Source organism: Lampetra planeri, chromosome 22 (assembly GCF_965212315.1).
Source record: "Lampetra planeri chromosome 22, kcLamPlan1.2.h2, whole genome shotgun sequence".
NCBI lineage: Eukaryota > Metazoa > Chordata > Hyperoartia > Petromyzontiformes > Petromyzontidae > Lampetra > Lampetra planeri.
This window is the reverse complement of record NC_136128.1, coordinates 10,327,269-10,349,392: the sequence shown is the minus strand read 5'-3', so window position 1 is coordinate 10,349,392 and position 22,124 is coordinate 10,327,269. Positions and strand designations below refer to the sequence as shown.

Here is a 22,124-nt window from a genome sequence, read left to right as displayed (position 1 = left end):
CTCGCGAGCCCTGCACCCTCGCCAGCGGGACGAGGAGGCGGGCGCGCCATCGCGAGCACCGTGCCGTCCCCTTCAACGACACCCTCGTGGGTTTAATCTTGGGTGTCGGCGACCGCCCCCCCCCGCCCCCCACTGCCCCCCCCCCCCACTGCCCCCCCTCACCGCCCCCCCTCACCGCCTCCCCGGCGCGGCCGACTGCCACGGAAGGTCGCCGCTTGGCCGGCACCGACTTGGCGGGCGGCACAATCCGTTCGCTTGTTCCCAACACGACGGGTGAAACTAAAATCGGTGCAGTCATTCGAGCAGAGCTACAGAGGAGATAAAGGAGGTTAAAGCGCAGCCCTGCAATAGCTTTCTGGCAACACCGCTGGCAGAAGGACCTCCACGTAAGAGGAACCCCCCCCCCGCCCGCCAGAAGGTGGTATTTGGCCTACTCTTCCACTCTGGCGAGACATCTTGGAACAGGTGGAAGTACCCGCACTTTACCCCACCGTAACGTGACCAAACGAACGACCCGCTGGGGTGGACGGAGGATGCGGCGGCGATTTCACGAAACTCGCCCCCCCATTGTTTTTTAGCTGCCGCGCCGGGAGATTGAGTCGAAAGGGGGCCACATCTTGGATTGCGCGTCCGGTGTGCGAAGCGTTCGCTCCGTGGCAGGAGATTGTAAATCCATCGAGGAGATGGGAGCCGTGAATTTGGCTCGCGCGCAGTTGTGCTGGGTGGATGACTAACGTTGCAAGAGCTTGAGAGATGGCGTAGGCTTGGGGGAGGCCTTCATCCAGCCGTGGGTTGATGATGGCTCACGACGATGACGACCGGTCATTATGTACACCACGCCGTCAGTCCACACTGCTGGATGATGGACTCCCGCATACCGTGTTGGTCACGGGTGAGTTTGTCTGACCATACTTCACCATTCTGGTCAATGTGGGTCCGTGTGGGTGGGCGGGGCTCGTAGAGGCGGAGGCTGCATCGCTCGGGAAGGAGGAGGCGGAGGAGGAGGCGGCTCGTTAAACGGGTTAATTGAAGCGAGGAGACCGCGGTTGTGGACAGTTTGCCCCCCTTTGAATTCGTTCTAGGAGAACGAGCGTGGGGGTGAAGTCGTTTGTTTGACGACGATGAGCACGCACGCACTCACCGCACCGCCGCTTCTGAACGAGCTGTCGAACCGACGCGTTCGCCATGCTAATTCACGAGACCCGGTACAGATGGGACTACTCGCCAGAGAGTGGATCCCTGAATGAATTCACCAGCCTCAGCACAGATGAAACTTTGCCAAAGAGTGGATCCCTGAGTGAATTCACGAGACTCAGTACAGGTGAATATTCTAGCGAGAGAGAGCACAGAGTGCACGATGTTTTATGGTCAGTATACGCCACGTGTACCAATTTAGCTGCAGGATAAAAAAAAAAGTATCAATTAAAATATTAAGGAAGCTATTCGCCTTTGGCCTGGAAGGAAGTGGCATTCACATGTCCCCCTTTCTCGCGAGAAGAGGAAAAGAAAAACCCAGCTGGAGTAATTTTCGGTCATTGAATTCTAGATTTGAAGCTTTCGTGACTGCAAGGATTCATACTGTTAGGTTTTTTCGGTAAAGTCACGTAGCTAAAAAAAAAAAATCATTATAAATTTTTTATTACTATTATTAAAAAAAAAAAATTACCTACGTGACTTTACCGAAAAAACGTAAGAGTATTCGGTCATTGAATTTGCATGCGCGAACACGCAGCTTCTGTGGGGGAACCAGGTGGCTTAGCAGTCAGAGCTCTGAGCCTGCACCGCTTGGGGCCTGGTTTCAATGCCAGGTTTCAACCGCTTGTGACTAAACCGGGTTCTCGAGTGCGACGAGTTGATGGTATCAGCCCGATCACCAATGACTAACCCCGCTTAGGTCAATCACGACTGTGAAGTTATGTTTTGCCCTAAATTTGGATACACTCCAGCTCTGAGGATTGAACAAAAATCAGTTTGTCATGCGATGAACGTTACTCTCTCCGCGACGGGAGGGTGCAAAGCGCAGCCACCGCCACTCGGCGTGTGTGGGACCACAAGCCACTTGGAGCGCACAGCTCGGAGGTAGTTCTGGGATATCCGCTTCCACGTGGCCGTCTTCGAATACGTAGTCTCATCGCACTGCTCTGCGAGATTTCCCAACGGATTCTTCGGCTCCTGACGACGCAACGGCCATAGCGCAATTGAGATAGAACTCGGATAAATGATAACACACACATATACAGAATAAAGAAATACAGCGGCCGTATCTTGTCGGGAGCTGTAGCGGGACAGACCGTCACGTCGCGAATACGCGCGAGAGATGGCGACGCCTTGGGGGCAGGCCTTCATCCAGCAGGAGATAGATTGTGGCTGCCGATGATGATGAAGCAGCAGCAGCAGCTGCAGCAGCAGCTGCAGCAGCAGCCGAGAGATGAATAACGCAGTGGCAACGTTTTCCAAACATAAAGGAGGGGGTTAGAACGACGGATGAATCGATCAAGTTCCGGATCTTGAGCACGCGAACACACGGGGGCAGTCCAATCGTGGTGCTGAGAATCGATGGCCACCCCTTGTCAGAGCCTCGCTTATTGCAGACCAATTCGGACCTGATTGGTCAACTCGTGCCTCTTATAAATCTCAACGTTCATTCAACAAAGTCCCATCACACGGGAGAAACCCACACGAAAGGCATTACAAATGTTTTGTCCGTATTGAAATGTGTGTTTTTTCGTCGTATGGACCTGAAAACTCAATTTCCATGTAGTACAAAAATATAATCCAGCAGTGGAATTGCTGGATTATATTTCTTCCACCTGAGGACGACCGCTTGTGTTGCGATCGAAACGGCGTGATTTATTTTATTTTCTACCTACGTGACTTTACCGAAAGAACCAAAGAGTATGGATTCCTGCAGTCACGAAAGCTTCAAATGAAGCTATAAAGATATGTTTCACAGATGTCCTGCAAAGGGGCAGGTAAATAGCGTTACAACAAGCAATACAGACACGTGATAGTAGTGCAAAATACAAGGTGGGTAAACAAAGCACCCAAAAACATCCAAACTACTACGAAACTATCCCCATCCTACCAGGCAAAGCCTACAGAGGTGTTTGCACATCCTGATGGGGTTCTGTTCTCTCGCTGTTCCTGTCAAACAAATCAAACCTCAACTTCGGTCGTCTGTGGCTTTATTCTAAGGCCACGCGGTGTTTTTCTTGACGACTTGTGTCGAGAGATTCTTTGTTTATTTTTACACGCTTTTATTTAACTCACTCTGTCTGTTGTCGTTGTTGTTGTATCCTCAAATCTTGTAACTCAATTTTAACCCACTTCCCAATGTGGTATCGACTGCAAACTTGGTATACTTATGTCATGCTGATGACAATAGTATATTCTATCAGTAAAAATAAAAATACATATTTTTAAACATTATTTTTTAGATGTTATGTTTCGGCTTGGGTCTAATTGTCCACGGTCAACTGACGTTGGCTGTAATTGCCCACGGTCCCCTTACGTTATGGCAAGCTTCGGGGCAACTTACTGGAGTCGTGGAGTTCCTCCATTACTCCAGTACATTCATGTTAAAAGCGTGTTTTAAAAAAAGTTTAAAAAAAACATTACTTATTATTTTTGTGCCGCTGTCGCACCTGGGGGGGGGGGGCGGGGGGGTCAGACATTTGTGACGATGTGTGACGAGGGGGGGGGGGTTTGAGAAATGTGACGTCACATGAAAATGCGCAACTTGAAATAAATATAGACAACACGTTCTACTTAATAAAATAGACGTTTTCATAAATGTTTTCTCCTACAACATCAGAGTGCAGCGCCACATTAAATACGCACTACAATTGCAATAGTTTAAAACGATTTGAAGCATGTTTTTTTTCTGGGGGGGGGGGGGCAGAGCTTTGTGACGTCATATTTTAGGGGGGGGGTGGTCCAAAATCGCGTGACGTCATTTATGGACGGCCCCTTGTGCGTTGGGCCCTGTGTCGTAGGTTCGATCCCCGACCCTGCTGCCACTGCTGCTGTATATTTGGAGTTGCCACGTCTCTCTCCGTCCGTGGTCGCGTGGATTTCTTTCCCTGCGGGTCCTCCGATTCTTTCTTGCCCTCTCCGTTCAAGAACACTGTGTAACAAACATTGTTGTTTTGTGTTCCTGCGTACTAAGTGTTGTTTTCCAATTGCTTGCGCCTCGAAAGTACAGAACATGGCTATTGTTCCCCAGAAACTTTGCGTTTGTGACCAGCACAGTGATATTTTGAAATGTGCCTATTTTCAATGAGAAAACGCGGTGTGCATGTGTGTCATTCCCTTCACGTAAAGTCCCGCTCACAAAAGCAACGTTTGTGGGAAATAATAGCCATTTTATATACTAAGCAATTAGAAAATAACAAATTTCGATTTTAAGCTTTCATGACTGCAGGGATTCATCATCATAAAAATAAAACATAATAAAATGCAATTCTCACGACGTTTCGGCCACAATGCAAGCAGCCGTCCTCGGGTGAAGAACAGGTCTGTCGGAAAGACATACCAGTTCTTCACTTGAGGACGGCTGCTTGCGTTGTGGCCGAAACGTCGTGAGAATTGTATTTTATAATGTTTTATTATTTTAGAAAATAACACTACCCAGGAACAAAACTCGTGTTAAATAGTGTAATCAACGTTATTTGGCGAAGAGGCTGCTGCTGCTGCTGCTGCCCTACATGTCCACAACGTGACACTACGAATTTTCGTCGAGCTGTCAATTTGTGAGGGCCCACGTGGCGCGTGAGGGTGTTGCCCTCACACGCCACGTGGGCGTTGCCCTCACACGCGGTGACGACTAAACGCAGCTCGAACTTTTCGCCGTGAGTCACTAACGAGAGAACCTTTATCGCATTCCTAGGACCCAACATCGACGGGTCGTTCGCACACACACACACTGCCTGCGGTGTTCCTTCCTCCCCTTCTCTACTCCCTCCCTCTCTCCCCACATGGTGTTCGCCCTCCCACTCGAGGTGGCGTGATGGAAGGAGCCACCCAATCCCTTCTCGCCCCGTGCGCCTCGCTCGCTCGCTCGCACCACCCCTCCCCGTTCGCTCCACGAGGGGGTTACTCCGAGTCAACGCGACGAGGACACTCCTCCTCGCGTATTCTCGGCACGCACGGCACGCCACGCCACGCAAGGCCACCTACACAAAAAAATTGCAACAAAAATCAGACGCCGATTTCCCCACCCCATCTCACCCACTCGCCCAAGTTCTGCTGCTGTTAGCGAGTAGCACCTACGAAGGCCGGCACGGCACGCGGCCCAACATCATCCTCTGCCACAATGCCTTCATATCCGCCTGCCCGCCATACCTTTCTTCATTATTGACAACTTGCAGCTCAGCACACGGCAGATGCCTGCGCAGTGCGACTCACGACCTCCTCTTGATACCAAGATCCAGGATGGTCATGTCTATGCGCCGCTTCTCGGTGGCAGCCCCAACAGTCTGGAACAATATCCCTCTGCAAATTCGCAGCATCACCTCAATCGCCTCCTTCAAGAGAGACTTAAAAACTCACCTCTACAATCATGCTTTTGAGCGACTCTGAGCTTGGCTCCGCACCTCTGAGTTGCGGCCACTACGTCTGCAAATTTGCACGCGTTACAAATTGAACTATTATTATTATTATCCATCATACAGTTTTTTTTTTAGTTAGATCACGTAAATGTAAATGCGTCGTTCAACCCGCCGTCCACCACCCGACACAGCCAATTAGTCAGGCTCGTCACGTAAATGGAACGCGCCAATGCGTTACCAGTACAGCACAAGCTGGTTGTGTGTTGCAAAGCGACGCTTTGTGTCTGCCGTGACGAATGAAACCGCGTGTGTTTTCAGCGTCCCTTGATTTAGGGCAGAGATGCTCCCCGATCTGCCTATTTTGAAACATCGAGACTTGCCCAGCAAACCGCAACTCGCGTCGAGCGCGGCGGCTGCCTTACGCACGGTGGCGAAAAGAAGTTCAGCGTACCAGTCCCATACGTAGTGGCGTAAAGCGCGTGAGAATTTGGAGAGAAAATAACACGTTTGCGAATGTGCATGCACTTTGGCCGATGATGACACTTCATTCACGTTGAAGTAATTGGCAATGTCACGAATATCGTCATGATTTGGCCAAGATTCGGTTAAAATAGTCGATTATTTTTGTTGTTGTTGTTGTGTCTCGTGTTTTTTTACCGCTTCACTTGTGTTGAATGAAGACAAAAATAATAATGATGATGATGCCCGTCTATTTTGCACAGCTGTGTGTTCGCCCCAGTTGGCCGAGGCGTAATATTTGCATGTGGTGACTGTCGCAAATCAGTAATACGATGGCGCTTTCACACGCGCGATTTGGCACATCGTTAAAACCCGATTACTCATGCGGTAATCCACCCCTCCAATAAATCAACACGTTACTTCTGTACATGGTCACGATTCGATTCAATAATTAATTCTCCCCCCCCCCCTGCCCCTCACATCTTTGGACCATCTCATCTATTTAAATCAGCTGAAGCCTCTCCCAACCAAATCACGTGGCTTGTGTATATCCACCCCCCACTCTTCATCATTCCCCTGTGATCCGTAGATTTCTCCGTTTAAATCAGCTGAGTCCTCCCCTAAATCACGTGGCTTGTGGGTGACCAACCCCCCCACTCTGAATCCGTGCCCTCTTCCTGCCCGCAGCATCGAGGCCCTTGAACGTCGACGACTGTTCAATTGAACGTCGCTCTGTGGCAGCGTGGAAGGGGAACGTGCTGCCCACTAGTGTCGCCTAGTGGTTCACTCGCTTCAAGGGCACCTCAAGAAGTCGTTGTTGCGACGTGTGCTTCCGCGGACCGTTCTCTAACGCGGCCGTTCTGCTGTGAGCGTCAGAGGTCGCAACCGGGTACCCGATACCCATACCCTACCCGATACCCAGCTACCCGTACCCGGCTGGGTACGGGTACGGGTACCCGTTTGCGACCCTGGTGCGGCCGGGTACGGGTAAGGAATCAAAACCCGTTTGCGACCTCTGCTGTGTGAGCGTTCCGATGTATATACAAACTTTTTTTTTTTGCCCATGCAGCTTTTGTCGTGAGCAGGAAAAACTCTGGACCGGTGTCAACTTCAAAGCCCCCAGGACTCCTCGGCGTGCGCCGGGTTTCTGCCGCAGATGAATCTCGAATGGCCCTCGCACTCCGATCGTCGCTTGACGCGCCGCCGCGTGTGTGTTGTCGTTGGCAGGGCACCGCGGCGCTGTCCATCCCGCTGTGGCAGTGGTTCATGGGAAAGTTCGGCAAGAAGACGGCCGTGTACGTTGGCATGCTGGTAAGTGAGAAACAGCGTGCGACGTCCGTGTCTGCTCTGCTTACTAAAATGCATTCTCTAACCAAGCCGTCATCGTCGGTCATGATTGATCCACTGCTGGATTAAGGCCTGCGCAGGCAACCACCAACTCCCGTGGTCGTGCAACGTCATAATCCACCCAGCACCTGCACATGAACCGATGTTATTGCTCCATCTCTCCCGTGGTGGTCCGCCCGGACGTGTTCTCTTGCTTAGCCCACCACTCTGTTATTATAATTTTCATGCGTTGACAACATTAATTTACAGCTCCATCTCAATGCACTGCTGGATGAAGGCCTCCCCATTCCGCTTGGGTCTCGCGGGTTGATCGACCATACTTCACCACGTCGGTCAGTCCGCGTTGGTGAATTGTGGGGCTCGGGTATAACATGTGATTTGTTAGGTTAGAGACACTTTTTTGTGTTTAGTTTAAGTTGTCCTTCCCCTCCGCACCTCCGATTGGCACGTTTGTCTACGTACGGTGCGAAAGAAGATCAACCCTACATGCACACAATTAGTCTGTGCTGCTATCATATTGCCTGCGTGACCAAGCGGGCTAAGTTTTGCCCAAAACCTGGGCAGCTGGCCTCAAAAAACTGAAATCGGCTCGTGTGTAATCTATTTTATACAGGAAGTGGTCTCGTTTTGCCACCGGCTGATAAATCTCCCGCCTTTTCTCACACCCACAACGATTGTAGACACTCCACATGCTTGCATGCACGCACGTGTGTGTATATGCGTTATGAACCACTTTCGCACCGTATGTAGCCCACCGTGCTAATCGGAGGTGCGGGGGAAGAACAACAAACTAAAACACAAAAAAGTGGTTCTAAAGAAATGAGTTTCCAATCTAGATTTGAAAGTGCGTAGCTCCAGTGGCTTGATGATCAGGTGGTGTTGGTGATTATGAGAAGGCGATGGTGATGAGGTAGTGATGGTAAGGCGGTGATGGTATGCACGGTGAACTTATTTCGCACCGCACGCTGCCAACTGTGCGAATCGGAGGTGCGGAGAAAGACCACCAACTAAAACACAAGAAGCAGTCCTCGCCAGCGCACTGCTGTGGCCGTTAAAGTGGCGCACACGCGTTGCTGAAACGACGCGATGTTGAAATTGCACGGCGCGCTAACGGCACGCACAGACACACATGCACATAGACACACACACAGACAAAGACAACGATTCTCCGTATAGCCTTAACAGGCTGTAGGGGCAAGTGCTGATAGCGAGCACCTATGAAGGCCGGCACGGCACACGAAGGCAGTGGTTGGCCAGCACCAGGTCCGGCCGCCTTTGTCTCCCCAGTGGCGATGTTTACACACTACACCATGTACTTATTTGATGCTGAGTCGACCTAGGGGAGGCCCATGGCCGGTTTCAGATAATCGTCACTGGTGTTGGCCGTGAGCCGTAATCGAACTCGGGTCGACGGGTTCATAGCGCAGCGTAGCGCTAACGGCTTCACTACTGCTCCCCACACACAGACACACAATCATTAATTTACCCAGACGGACTCACGTTTCATTAGCTAAACGTGATACGTGATATCGGGGCAGCCTGTGGGAATTTTGGATCGATGATTCCCATTTGTTTAAGTAGGCAAACCCCTCCACCGGTTTTCGTCTTTCAGGGTCTCTTCAGCAGAGCCTGTGTCCAACCTTTTATTAGGAGTGGAACGATGTTACCCGTCCCCTGGCCGTCCAGAGATTCCACACTTTGATACGATTCCTTTCCAGAGTCAGCTATAACTTTGTATTCTGTTTTCACCGTCTCATTTGTATACTAGTTTTTTTTTCCTCTCGAACGAAGTCGTTAGTAAAATTTTGCTTGGCCGTTTGCATAATTGTAAAATGTGCACACGATTTGCGTCCGTCGGACATAGTCAAACGCTGGGCGTGCAATTCCGTGCGCGCATGGTGAGCATAATCGTTCATTCTACAGTCGATGCATCCTAAAATGGTTCTAATAGTTGAAATTATTTTGTCGTATTTTGGTGTAGTTTGTGCAAACGGCATCTCAAATTGCTGTAGAGTTCGTAACGCGCCAGAACCGGCCCCAGCTGTTGCCCAAGCTCTGTGGCCCTATATTCTGATGATTGGCAAAGTTCTGTGGCCCTGTATGGCCAGCTCCGTGGAAAAAGAAGTGTTGAGTCATAATGACCTGTCGTTTATCCACGAAGAATGATAAATAATCTTTGGAAAAGGAAAGTCCACCCTAAGCAATGATAACTTTTTAAATCGAGGTTACTCTTGGAATATGTGGGCTATTTTTGGGTTTTTCATGATCCTGTTTGAGTATTTGTCCGTTACACTATATCATACATGATTTATTACGACCCAATTTTTACAAAACGCAGCTAGCGCGTCACAGGAGAACAGCCTCTGTGCTCTTGTGTTTTGGCCTCATAGAGAAAAAAACGTGGGCATCAGAGGACACGTGCAGGACACTTCTCAAGAAGTGGATGTTGGCCAAAGGTCTGGACTGGCAGGCAAGGAATGGAATGTCCCCCCCCCCTCTCCCCCGACAGGGACGACAACTGGGGAGATGGAGCAATAAAATCAGTTCTTGCGCAGGTGCTTGGTAGAGTATTATTATTATACCGCAGAGGGAGGTGGCAGTGGCCTGGAGAATGCCTCCCCGTGTAGCCTGTAACAGACGGTTGGTGCGAGTGCTGTTAGCGAGCACCTAACGAAGGCCGGGCACGGCACACGAAGGGGGTGGGTGGCCAGCAACACGCCCGGCCGCCTTTGTCTCCCCAGCGGTGATGTCTAAACGTACGTATGTTGGACTTATTTCGCGCCTCCGATTCGCGCGGTTGGCCACGTGCGGTGCGAAGGAAGTTCAACGTTTCACTCAACGCGTTTACACGGTGTGGCGACGTCAACGCCGCTTGGTGGCGAACGGCGACTGTCGCGTGAAGATGCAGTGATTCGCTCACTGTGACGTGAACCCCAGTGATTCGATACCTGGCTACGGATAGCGACGTGTCTGTGTGTCTGTGTTCCTGGCCACATCACCCCACCCACTTATGCCCCTTGCCAGCCTTAATAGGTGCTCTCTGACAAGCTCTTGCCCCCCCCCCCCCCACCATAGCCTGTATTTGGAGACACGGGCGACCATTGCCTTTTTACATCTTTGTTTTTGGAGCGCACAATAACACACGCCTCGCCGTCTATCTCTGCGTGCTTTATCTAAGTAGGCTATGGGGTGGGGTGGGGGGGGGTTGCGCGTTGATGACATTGCCAGCGTGCGGGTGAAAGTTCGCTGGCGATACGTTGCAGATAATTCCAGCTGTTTGCGGGGACTTCCACGCCACGCTCGCGCACACACAGACGCAGGTCAATGTTCAGGGACCGATCTGCGCCGGGTCTCCACGTGGCAGAGGCCACTTGCGAAGCATTTCCCAATATTTGTCCGCGACCACAACAACATCGCCGACGGGGTTATTCCTCGCCGTACGTCCGGGCCAGGGTAACCTTTTGTCATTGGAAGAACTACTCGGACACTTGCGAACACCACGAAGATGTTTTCTTCTTTCTGTGTCAGATGTTTGTTGTACAGCCGAGGGCACACACGCCCGGGTGCACCTCCCGATTAAAAGCGATTGGCCACGTACGGTGGGAAAGAAGTTCAACGTGCATACGTAAATAAAGCAAGGCTATTTACTCGGCCGCAAAATACACCCGGCGCAAATGCGCAGTGACGCGTCACGAGAACGGCTGACGGGCGGTGAGAGACGAAACTCGTGTGGCGGTGACAGTGGCGGTGGCGACCGGGAGAATGAAGGGAATCGGAGAGAGATGGCAGAGTTCTGGAGGTCGCGACCGGACAAGAGCGGCCGAGGAGCAGAGAGAAGATGGATTGGGAGTGAATGGGGTGGGCGGATGGCTGTGGGAAGTGACAGGCTGACAACGATGACGACGGTCGGGAAAGCCTCGCCGAGTCTCGCGACAATTTTTTTCACGAGGTGCCTCTTGGTAGGTTTTTTTTTGGGTGGAAGTTTTGCGAAATCCGTTTTTTGGCTTGCTGGGTGTCTCCCCGCGGATGTTGACGGCCGTCCACGTCAGGGAGACAGCCCTACGCAGCCCCACGCAGCCCCACGCAGCCCAGCGTCTCTCCTCATGGCGGCACAGTGACACCTGCAGGCTGGGAGTGGCCAGCGTTTTCCTTGCGCAGACGACGAGAAACGAAGGTTGAAAAAATTAACCCGTAAAAACTAAGTTTTTCACTATAAATCCTTTATATGCGTGGCGACTAGAGTCTTCTCGTCCTCTCGCTTGAGATGACTGCCACCTATGGGTCAGACGATTGCATGGCAACATTAAGCAATTGGTAATTAAATATAATATTTTTGTCCTAAAAAGTGTAAAATTTTGGGAAAAAAATTTTCACGAACATTAATTGTCACGCACAACGAGTCTGTGTGGAAAATGTCAGCTCGATTGGATCACGGGAAGTGGGTTAAAAAACGACCGAAAGATTTGCACGGTTGTAAACAAGCAAGCAAGCACGCACGCAAGTGAACTTAATATAAAGGATTTAAAAAATAAGCGGAGGTGTAGGTTTTTTTTACCCTTTCTGGCGATGAAACAGGAGTTGTGTTAAGATTGTCAATCGCCAAACAGACACATGTTGCAAGTAATCAAGTCTGCGTTAACCACACGCAGTCCTTGTGGTGAACATGCAAAACGAACTTGCTCTGATCATAAATGATGCATTGTCTTTGAGACTGATTGCCCTACACCAGAGACACAGCGGCCTTCTTCGTGGCCGAGTTTCACCGCCAGTGTCAGACCAGAGGACAACGCCATGAGGCGGACAGCACAAAGACAATGCCACGCGCGTCAGAGCGTTCATAGCACGCGGTGAGCAGCTATGAGAACAAAGATTATCCTCCCAGACTTTCTCTCGCCTCCATTGCAGTGGTTCTCAAAAATTGTTTGGGCTACTGCGTTTGTTTGTTCCGACCGAGCAAGCCAACCCAAACATGGTTCTGAGAAATAAATCTACGATTAAATGAACATCACTATTTTCACCAATTTGTCCCATTTTGTGAGGTATCCCGAACTCCGCTAGTATCTGCAAAAGCGAATGTAAGAACAACAAAAACAATAACGGACGCTCTCGCACGCGTGACGATATTTCTCCGCGCTCCGTGGTTACTCTTGGAAACCCGCATTGTTTACGACCGATGCATCTAGAAAGCTCCTTTATATCCTTCCTGGGTCGCCGTACGGAGTCAAATTGTTACCGCAGTTATTTTATCTTGACAGTGATAATTCACCAACGGCTCCTCACGCGTCAGAGCATTTCACAACATTTCTAATTCATCTCGCGGCACCCCCGGGGTAGGGAGGGGGGGGTTCCGGGTACCCGCGGTTGAGAGCCACAATAGATTGGTTGGGCAAGTGCCGTTAGCGAGCGCCTGCGAAGGACCGGCACGGCACAACAGCCGCCACGCTCAGCCCACCTTTGTCTCCCCACGGGCACCCGTTTGAGGCCGAGGCGACCTAGGCGGGGAGGTCCAGGAAACGGTTGGGATAATACCGCCGCTGGCTTTGATCGGCGGTCGTGAGCGGGAATCGAACTGGGGTCGACGGGTTCGTAGTGCAACCCAAGATGATTATTTCACCATACTTGACCGTGCTGGTGAGTGCGGGTTGAAGGTTGGGGGCGGGGGGGGGGATTTATTTTGCAAATCGTGATGTCACAATGACCCACGTGGGGATGAAGCCCCCCTCTGTCGTCAGACCTCTGAAGCTAAGCAGGGAATTTTGAGCCTGGTTTGTACTTGGCTGGGAGAAACTGCCTGGGAATATTTAAAAAAACAGGCGCTGTAGGATTCGTGACTGAGGGCAAGGGAGCCTGGCTGTCTGTGCACGCGATGGATTGCTCAATCTATCTGTGCGGAGTTTCACGTGGTGGCTTTCCTCCCACACGAAGCCAAAGTCATTGTTCGTGGAAATCGGCCAAAACGTCCCGATGTGACGAGTTTCTCTCCTGACAACGAGACTCCGTGAGGATTTTCTTCGATAAGGAACATTGCTTTAATGCCTACCCATCTTAAAAAAAAAATAGCATCCTCTAAATGTTAATAACATAACATCACTCCTGCCACCTCCACCCGCCGCCCCCCCCAGCAAAATCCACTGTTGTACTATACTTATATGTGCCCTCCCGCATTGAGCAAAGTGGTCAAAAAATCTCCATGACCCGCACGGCGTGGGAGCGGCCTTCATCCAGCAGTAGATTTACACACAAGCTGTGAATTATTATTTTATTGTTTCATTTTCAGTTCAGCGCGTAGGCTATCGTGTTCTTGCTTTGCATGAAAATATTAAAATACGAATCACGTAGCATCGACAGACAATGAATACCAAAGATTTTGGATTAGAACGGTTGACTTGTATATTTAAAACCGAAACTTAAACGAAAATTAATGTTATACTGCCCCCCGCTGGTTGTGTTGTGGTACTAGGATGTCCGATGTCGGGAACGGTCGTGTAGCGGTTAGCGCTGCGCTACGAATCCGGCAGACCGAGTTCGATTCCTGCTAACGGCCAACACCGGCAACGATTATCTGAACCGGTTCTCCCTAGGTCGACTCGGCCTCAAATGAGTACAAGGTGCGGTGCATACGCATCGCCACTGGGGAGGCAAAGGCGGTCGAGCGTGCTGCCGGCCATCCACCCCCTCGCGTGCGGTTCCTGGCCTTCATAGGTGCTACTCGCTAACGGCACTTGCCCCGACAGCCTGTTAAGCCTGTCCAATGCAGTACAGAGATTCGATTCAGACTCATGGAGTCATTAATTTCTTTTACATTGTGGGTGAACGATAGCACCGCTAAGCGGCTGCGGAGGTGACTTGAACTCGTGACGAACGCCGTCGCGTACGAATTGAAAAGGGCGCTTGCTTTTCCCCGGGTGCTTGACTTCCTAAGACGGTGGCTACGCTGCACCTGGCAGCGAGTGGCGGATCACCGCTCCCCCCCCCCCCCCCGGCCAGCGCGGTTGTGTGCATGCGGTGCGAAAGAAGTTCAGCGTGCATACGCGCAAATGTTGTGAAGGCTCCACTGTTTGGTGTTCAGGAGGAGCCGTACACCCCCTGGCAGCGCAGCAACAATGTGGACTCCCTCCTACATGAATAACACACCCATTGGTTGCTCGCTAACACCTGAATGTGCACCGCAGAGTGTGTTTGGTGGGGGAGAGCGGGGGAATTACGGCTGGTGATGATGATGATGATTATTCGTTTTTTTGAGAAACTGTCACCCTGTAGGATTAGAGGCTACGTCGACCCGTGGAGGCATCTTCTCACCCGTGTCTCCCCCCTCCCTTGCCTCCTCCTCCCTCCCCCCCCCCACCGTCTTGCCGTCCACAGTGGATCTTCCCGTTCCTCTGCATCCTCTACTTCATCTCCGATAACCTGGTGGTGGCCTACATTGTGGCCGCCGCGTCGGGGATCAGCGTGGCCGCCGCGTACCTCCTGCCCTGGTAAGCGGTGACCTGAACCAGCTTCACCGTTCCGTTCCGATCGCGTACGTTCGCATCATCGGAACGGGATCGATTCGCGAACGGAACCGGAGAGTGAAAGGCCGCACGGCAGGGGGTAGTGGCACAGTCGTTAGGGTGCGGTCGTGGTCGCCACGGATCTCTGCGGCGAGTACGTTCGAGTGTCAGCGCTACTGCCTCTCTCAATAAAAGCAACGCTAACCGCCTGCGCGTTCATTACATGTTTAGCCTGATTTTAAATGCCGCCAACACCTTCGCTCGAATGGGACGGTGGTCACGGTGCACTCCACTTGAACACATCGTCAACCGGCACGCTGCACCATGAACACCCCACACGCTGCACCATGAACACCCCACACGCTGCACCATGAACACCCCACACGCTGCACCATGAACACCCCACACGCTGCACCATGAACACCCTACACGCTGCACCATGAACACCCCACACGCTGCACCATGAACACCCCACACGCTGCACCATGAACACCCCACACGCTGCACCATGAACACCCCACGCTGCACCATGAACACCCCACACGCTGCACCATGAACACCCCACACGCTGCACCATGAACACCCCACACGCTGCACCATGAATATCCTGCTTGCTGAGAATCCGGATACTCGGACTTAACGAGCTCACAAGCCTCGGCCATAAACCCGTCGACCTGGACTACGAACCCACAAACCTGATTTAACAACCCAACAAACCCGCACCACGAGACTACGAACGCAGGCTGGACCCCCGCAGGTGACGCCGTGAATGGCGTGCATTATGGCTCCCTGAGGCCCGTCGGGAAGGGTGTAACTAACACCTGTTGCGTGGCGATGATCCGCCAACCCTCGTTCGCTGCCTCGACGGGCTCCGGATCACAGCAGCCGCATGCGGCGGTGGCGGCGGTGGCGGCGTATCCACCGCGTGGCTACCCCGGCGAGAAACGGCACAACGCCGGCCCGGTTTACCCTTCTAACCGTGTGTTTTGTTGTTGTTGTCAGGTCCATGCTGCCGGACGTGGTCGACGATTTCCGCCTGAAATACCCGGACATGAAGGGCATCGAGGCCATCTTCTACTCATTCTACGTCTTCTTCATCAAGTTCGCCTCCGGCGTGTCGCTCGGGGTGTCCACGCTCAGCCTCGAGTGAGTCACCCGCCCGCCCTCACTCGCCCGCCTGCCCGCCGGCTAAAACGAGTACCGCTTTGTGTAATCGGGAAGGCGAGGTTGCGCAAGAGGTGGCGCTCGTGGGCAGGATGCGTCTGCCACCGCGGGCACGTGCGGAGATTGCCGATGCGGTGCAAGGAAACGATTGCACATTTCGCGTGACCGAGCAACTCTGAGGGCACGGAATAGCGTTGCGGTTCACGGACGTAATCGAAAGGGGCAGCTTGTGATGGGTGGGACTCGGTGCAGGAGGGGAGGAGGAGGTGGTGAGCTCACCGAGACGGGTGTAGCAGTGGCACCCAGAGGGGTCGGCGACCGAGGGCGGAAGAGAAGACCAAAAGCCGGACGGTGGTGCCGGTGACTGGTCCCGTGAGGACGTTTCGACGCGAGCGAGGGTTTACACGAAGGCAAATCTGGCGGCAGTGGTGACGGGAATTTGCATCCCTTTGTAGAGCGTCGATTGTGTTAGCGGGGGGAAGACGCAGAGCCGGTATTTATGATTCTTAGCAGACTTTGGAGACAATTGGCAGACACCGGAGTCTGTGCTCAGAACCCGGCAACCCCGGATTCAGTTTGCGGCCGGGGACGGAACCCAAGTCGCGAGCTTTCTCACGACGGTGCTAACCGCGGCGCCGTCTGTCCGTCCGCCCGCCCGCCGGCTCAGGTTCGCGGGCTACGTGACGAACGCGTGCGAGCAACCGCCGACCGTGTCGCTGACGCTGAAGCTGCTCGTGGTGCCCATCCCCATCCTCCTCATTGTCCTCGGCCTCCTCATCTTCCGGACGTACCCCATCGACGAGGCGCGACGCAAGCGCAACAGCGAGGAGCTGTTGAAGCAGAGGTAGGCCCGAACCGTTTTTTGCGTCTCCCTTTCGGCCGTCGGTCGGTCGGTCTGTCTGTCGTCATCGCTCGTCTCGCTGGCGTTTTGTCACCTGCTCTCAGGTTTTTTTCGGGTAAAGTCACGTAGGTAAAAAATAAAATTAAAATTAATAATAGAAACAAAATAAAATAATAAATCATTATTTTATAATAAATCATTATTTGATTTTGTTTAGGTTTTTTCGGTAAAGTCACGTAGGTAAAAAAATAAAATGAATAAATGTAATAATAAAAATAAAATAATAAAAATCACGACGTTTCGGAGGCAACACAAGTCTCCGTCATCAGGTGGGACCGTCACAGCTATATTTACTGCCTCAAGTGAGGCAGAGATTCCAAGATACAAGTTCTTAAATACAAGTTAAGGGGGAGGAGGGGGGGGGGCTTATCTGAATGTGGTAGCCAATGAATGGAACGTATTGGGAGGGGGGGGGCTAAGAGAGAACAAAAGGTGTACATGCACCTGTTGGTGCACATGCTAGAAGAGAGCGAAAATGCCCATGTTGTTTTACCCAGTGTTGGCTGACAATCAAATACAAAAAAGGAGAGTACTGTTAAACGCCGGGGATGTTAACACTCGGTAAAGTAAAATAGTTTTGTCACCTCCCAGTCTGCGTTCTGGCCGAGCGAGCAACGCCATGGTTGGTGATAACCACAATTCATTGGGATTTCCTCGTTTTATCCAGGAGAGGCTACGCTGAGTGTCCTACCACCGCTCTGCCACGTTGGGTGTTTCATTCCGAAGATGTGTCCAGCCAATGAATGATGACGAATTGTTGTTTATCATTGTTATATACGTGCGGGGTGGGGGTGGGGGGGGAAACCCGGAGCACCCGGAGCACCCGGAGAAAACTCGCGAGCAAGGGGGCAACGCTCTATCCCAGTGCAGTTGGAGACGATGGCGATCGGTCTGCTTCGCTGCCCGACCGCCTTCTCGTGGCGAGCCAGCCCTGGCCGGCTGTCTCTGCAGCGCCCGATTAGAGGCTGCCGCTCGCAGCGGCGGAGACACCGAGTAGTCTCCATCGTCTTCTTGGTTCTTTCGGTAAAGTCACGTAGAATGGAAATGATAAAATAATAATAATAAAACATAATAAAATAATTCTCACGACGTTTCGGCCACAACGCAAGCAGCCATCTTCAGGTGAAGAACAGGTCTGTCGGAAAGACAGCGTCTGAATGACGCCGTCTTTCCGACAGACCTGTTCTTCACCTTTTCCGACAGACCTGTTCGTCACCTGAGGACGGCTGCTTGCGTTGTGGCCGAAACGTCGTGAGAATTATTTTATTGTTTATTTTTATTATTTTATTATTTCCATTCTACGTGACTTTACCGAAAGAACCAAGAAGATGAATCCCTGCAGTCACGAAAGCTTTAAATCGAAATTTAGTCTCCATCGGTTTCGTTGGTAACGGAACCCAGGGGGGGTTCGATGAGAGTGTCCAAGCGGGTTTGCTCCGATTCCTCAGTGCATCGCGCTTCTGCTTTCCCGTCACTTGTCTTTTTGTTGTTGTTGCTTTTGTCGTTTCGTTCGCCCAGGCCGCTCGTGCCACTCGTTTAATTCGAGAGCCTATCCTCGGTCTCTCGCGTTATAAGACGGTGGTCACCGCATCGCGTCGCTTCCAGATGCTCTTCTGCGGCCGTCTGGAACGCTCTTCCTTCCGACGTTAGGAAGCCTACTGGAGCTACGCACTTTTTAATCTATATTGGGCATTCATTTCTTTAGAACTGATTTTAGCGTGTCAGTTTGTTGTCCTTCCCCCCGCATCTCCAATTAGCACGGTTGGCTACGATCGGTGAGATAGCAGTCCGACGTGGATACGCATCCGAAACGACACCTGAAAGTCGGGCGTCCGTGTTTGTTGTTGTTGTTGTTGCTGTTGGTGGCGTCGCGGGGCTGACCCGAGCGCTCGCCCGTCTCTGCTTTATTTTCCAGGGTGGAGAAGGCTCCGCTGGAGCTGACCGAGGAGAGACAGAGCAACGTCTGATGACAGTGACGGCGGCGTTCCTGGCGCCAACCTCCGTCCGTCGCCACCTCGCTCGCCCGCGTGACGATGGCGGCGGCGAGAGGGGTGAGGAGCGATCCACGCCGAGTTGGAGTGAGGGGTTGGGGAGTGGAGCGGTTGAGGCCTGGCCTCGCAACGAGCCTAACGAAACAAAAAATCTACGTCGGAGGAAAAAAACAAAACTGTTCTACCGATGCCGCCGTTGTGAACGACCGCGTCCGTGCGTTATTTGTCCTGACAAACACCGAAGAACTCGAGGTGGGTGGGGGGGGGTACGAAGTTGGAAGACTCTCGCTGTGGGGAGTTCCCGCGAGGAGGCAAGGCCCATGGCCCTTCGAGGCCCTGCAGGCTCCGCTGTGGCGCTGGTCTCACTCGCGCTCGCACGGCATGCTGGGAATTCCGCGTCTCCTCTGGTTACAACGTTTTTGTTGTTGTTATATATATATACATACGATGTTTTATTACGTTTTATTTTTCCCGCTCTTCTTTTTTTCGCTTTTTTTTTTAGTGTTTGAGAAAAATGAGCATTCCCGCGGCTACCCCCCCCACCCCCCCGAATGGTTATTAGTAAGGTGTACGGAGTCTAAAGCACAACAACATCCACTTGAAACTATTTTTCCCCTGGAACAATTTTTTTTTGTCAAAACCCGCCGCACCGCCTCCAGCTGCGAGGAGGTTTAAAAAAAACGCTCCTCCGTCGTGCTCCGTAAAGCTTCCCAACAAAATACTGTACTATCAGGAATGCCGGTGGGGGGGGGGCCTTGGGGGGGCTGGGGGTGGGGGGGTGGCCGGAAGTTGTTTTGGAAAAAACGACAATATTTGCCTTTTCCATGATTGTGACGTTTACTTCCCACGTGGGCTATTGATGGTTTGCACTAACAGCGATGAGCGTCGTTAGCTATGGTGGGGGGCGGGGGGTTAGGGGGTGTAATCATCCTTCCAACGCCAGTGTGCATGGAACCTTTTTTTATGTTATTTAATTGCGATTGTCACTGAGACCCTAAATTATTTTCTCTCGCCCCACACAGCGATTTGATGTTTTGTCAGATTTCTGGGTTTCGGGGGATTTTGATTAAAGACATCTCTAGAATTTGTTTTTCTGTCGCGGTGAACGTAAGCGGCCGCAGCAAGGGGGTCAAGTGAAGCCATAAATGAACTTGATGATGGGAAATAATACACACAGACACAACGTGTTTGTAACCACAGTAAGGATCTTTACATTTTATAAGGGCGCCTTTCACAGCGAAATTATCACGGCGCCGCCGCACGCAACAAAAGACTAACTGCACTCCCACGAATGAACAAATTCCAGACGAAACACAACGCAAGCCGATAATGACGATAACTACACTCACAGTGTTCGTATGCTGAAAAAACAATAATGAACTACAATCTACAATACAATGACGGTGAAGGTGAAATCGAAACGGGCCGCAGGAAAATAGTCGCCAACAGCTGCCACCCGCCGCTCGCTGGCGGTGACGTCACAGCTGCGCTTGTGCCACGTTACGGCTACGAAGGCAGAGGGTGAGAATCGGAATCTTTCTCGATGCCGGAGGAGGAATCTTACGAGCAATGAATCTCTTTTTTTACAGATGGCCAAGTAAGGGGCCAGGTCAGATCCACCGTATCGCCATAACAGACTTTTGTGTCAAGTGCTGTTAGCGAGTAGCGCTTCATGAAGTCCGGCACGGCACGTGGAGGCGGTTGGAAGGCCAGCACCGCACCTGGCCGCCTTTGTCTCCCCAGTGGCGATATTTACACATCGCACTAGGTGCTCATTTGAGGCCGAGTTGACCTAGGGGAGGCCCAGGACCGGGTCCGTCTTACCGACGGCTTCCCATGGCTGTGCCGCAATGATCATAGTCGATTAACGCATCGACTCTGAAGTTTCGCGACGCAAATACCGCATCGAGTTTGCGGGAATCGACGTGGACCCTTGGCTTGTTTCATTTTTAAATCAACGATTGCGTTCGTCACGACGGGAGCTCTGCGTCGCTTCTTGCGGCCGCCACCGGAACGCGCCACCGCTCACCGCGACGGGGCCGGAGGGGGCAAACGTGATTCTCGATTCCAGAATCCTTGGATCGTGACAACTCGTCGGGATCATTGCCACGGAACGGAAGGGTCGTGTTGGAGACCCAGAGGGCAGTATTGATCCCCCACCGCCAAGTGTTCGACCCGAGTGCCTTAAGCCGGCTGCTCACACCTGTGCGACTTGGTAGCGGGCGACTTGCGTGTTGGACGACTCTTTGCAACCGGTTGCGAGCAGTCGCGCAACTTGGGTCGCGTGCAACTGGAATCTCTCATGTCGGCGTTTCCGCAGCCGGTTGTGCAACCAGTTGCACGCAGGAGACGACCGACTCAACTTTGAAGCGTCGCTCAGCAGATTGGAAGCGACGCGCTTCGCGATCATGAACGCGCCGGTTATTTGCTATTTTTTCTCGTTGTTGCACAACTGCTCGCACGGATGTGGACAAAGCAGTCGCTAGACGGTGATTAGGTTGGCGCCTCTAACCTCGCATGTTCGTTTGTAGTCAAGCGTGCAGCAATGTAATTGCCGGCAATGAGCTAACAAATCGCGGCAGAGAGACTCGCCGAGTCTCTTGTTTCCGCGGGTTCCTTTCTCGTCGTGGTGCTTAAACCGTAATTTATTTACGTCCCTTATAGAGTATTTATTCATGTTCACATGACATTAATTTGAAGCGCACCTGGCCATAGGGAGTAATCGCAGCTTGGCGTCCCCCGCCCCGCGCAGTCGGCACGTTCCGCACGGGAGCAGAGTGCCTGATCTATTCTCTCTGTTCACGCCGACGTTAACCGCCGAAGCTCCAAGCTGTCTCGAAGACGCGACGAGAGAGACAGAGCGAGAGGTTCCCCAAGTGCGTTGGCAATGCCGGTCGGAAATAATCGGCGGAACTCTCGCATCGCAGGGTCGTGAGAGAAGGGGGGCGGGTTGCGGTGGTTTGGCACGGCCGTCATCCGGCAGTGGATTGACCACGGCCGAGGACGGCGAGGATTTAATAATCGTGAGAGGCAACACGAGACTCTGCCCGAATAAGCGTCGGCGGGGGGGGGGGGCAGCATCAACCTCTGTCTCGGCGATCCTGAGCCACTTGTCAGAAATCATGTGAGATGGGAATGGGATCGGTTCCGTCTGTGTGGGTGGGGCTTTTCGTTGTTGTGTTGCTTGCTTGCATGTGGGACAAATCTGCAGTTCCCAGAGAAT

General features: G+C 52.1%; 1 protein-coding gene across 1 annotated transcript in view; it reads left to right on the top strand.

Moving 5' to 3' along the window:
* LOC144725002 (sodium-dependent lysophosphatidylcholine symporter 1-like) overlaps positions 1 to 19,655 on the top strand; it is a 58,587-nt gene extending 38,932 nt beyond the window's left edge. Inside the window, exons 10-14 of the mRNA XM_078604400.1 lie at positions 7,236 to 7,319; positions 14,718 to 14,830; positions 15,848 to 15,991; positions 16,677 to 16,853; positions 18,826 to 19,655. Coding sequence (XP_078460526.1) covers positions 7,236 to 7,319; positions 14,718 to 14,830; positions 15,848 to 15,991; positions 16,677 to 16,853; positions 18,826 to 18,877 — 570 coding nt within the window. The 3' untranslated portion in view covers positions 18,878 to 19,655. The remainder of the gene's footprint in view (positions 1 to 7,235; positions 7,320 to 14,717; positions 14,831 to 15,847; positions 15,992 to 16,676; positions 16,854 to 18,825) is intronic.
* The last annotated feature ends 2,469 nt before the right edge of the window (positions 19,656 to 22,124 follow it).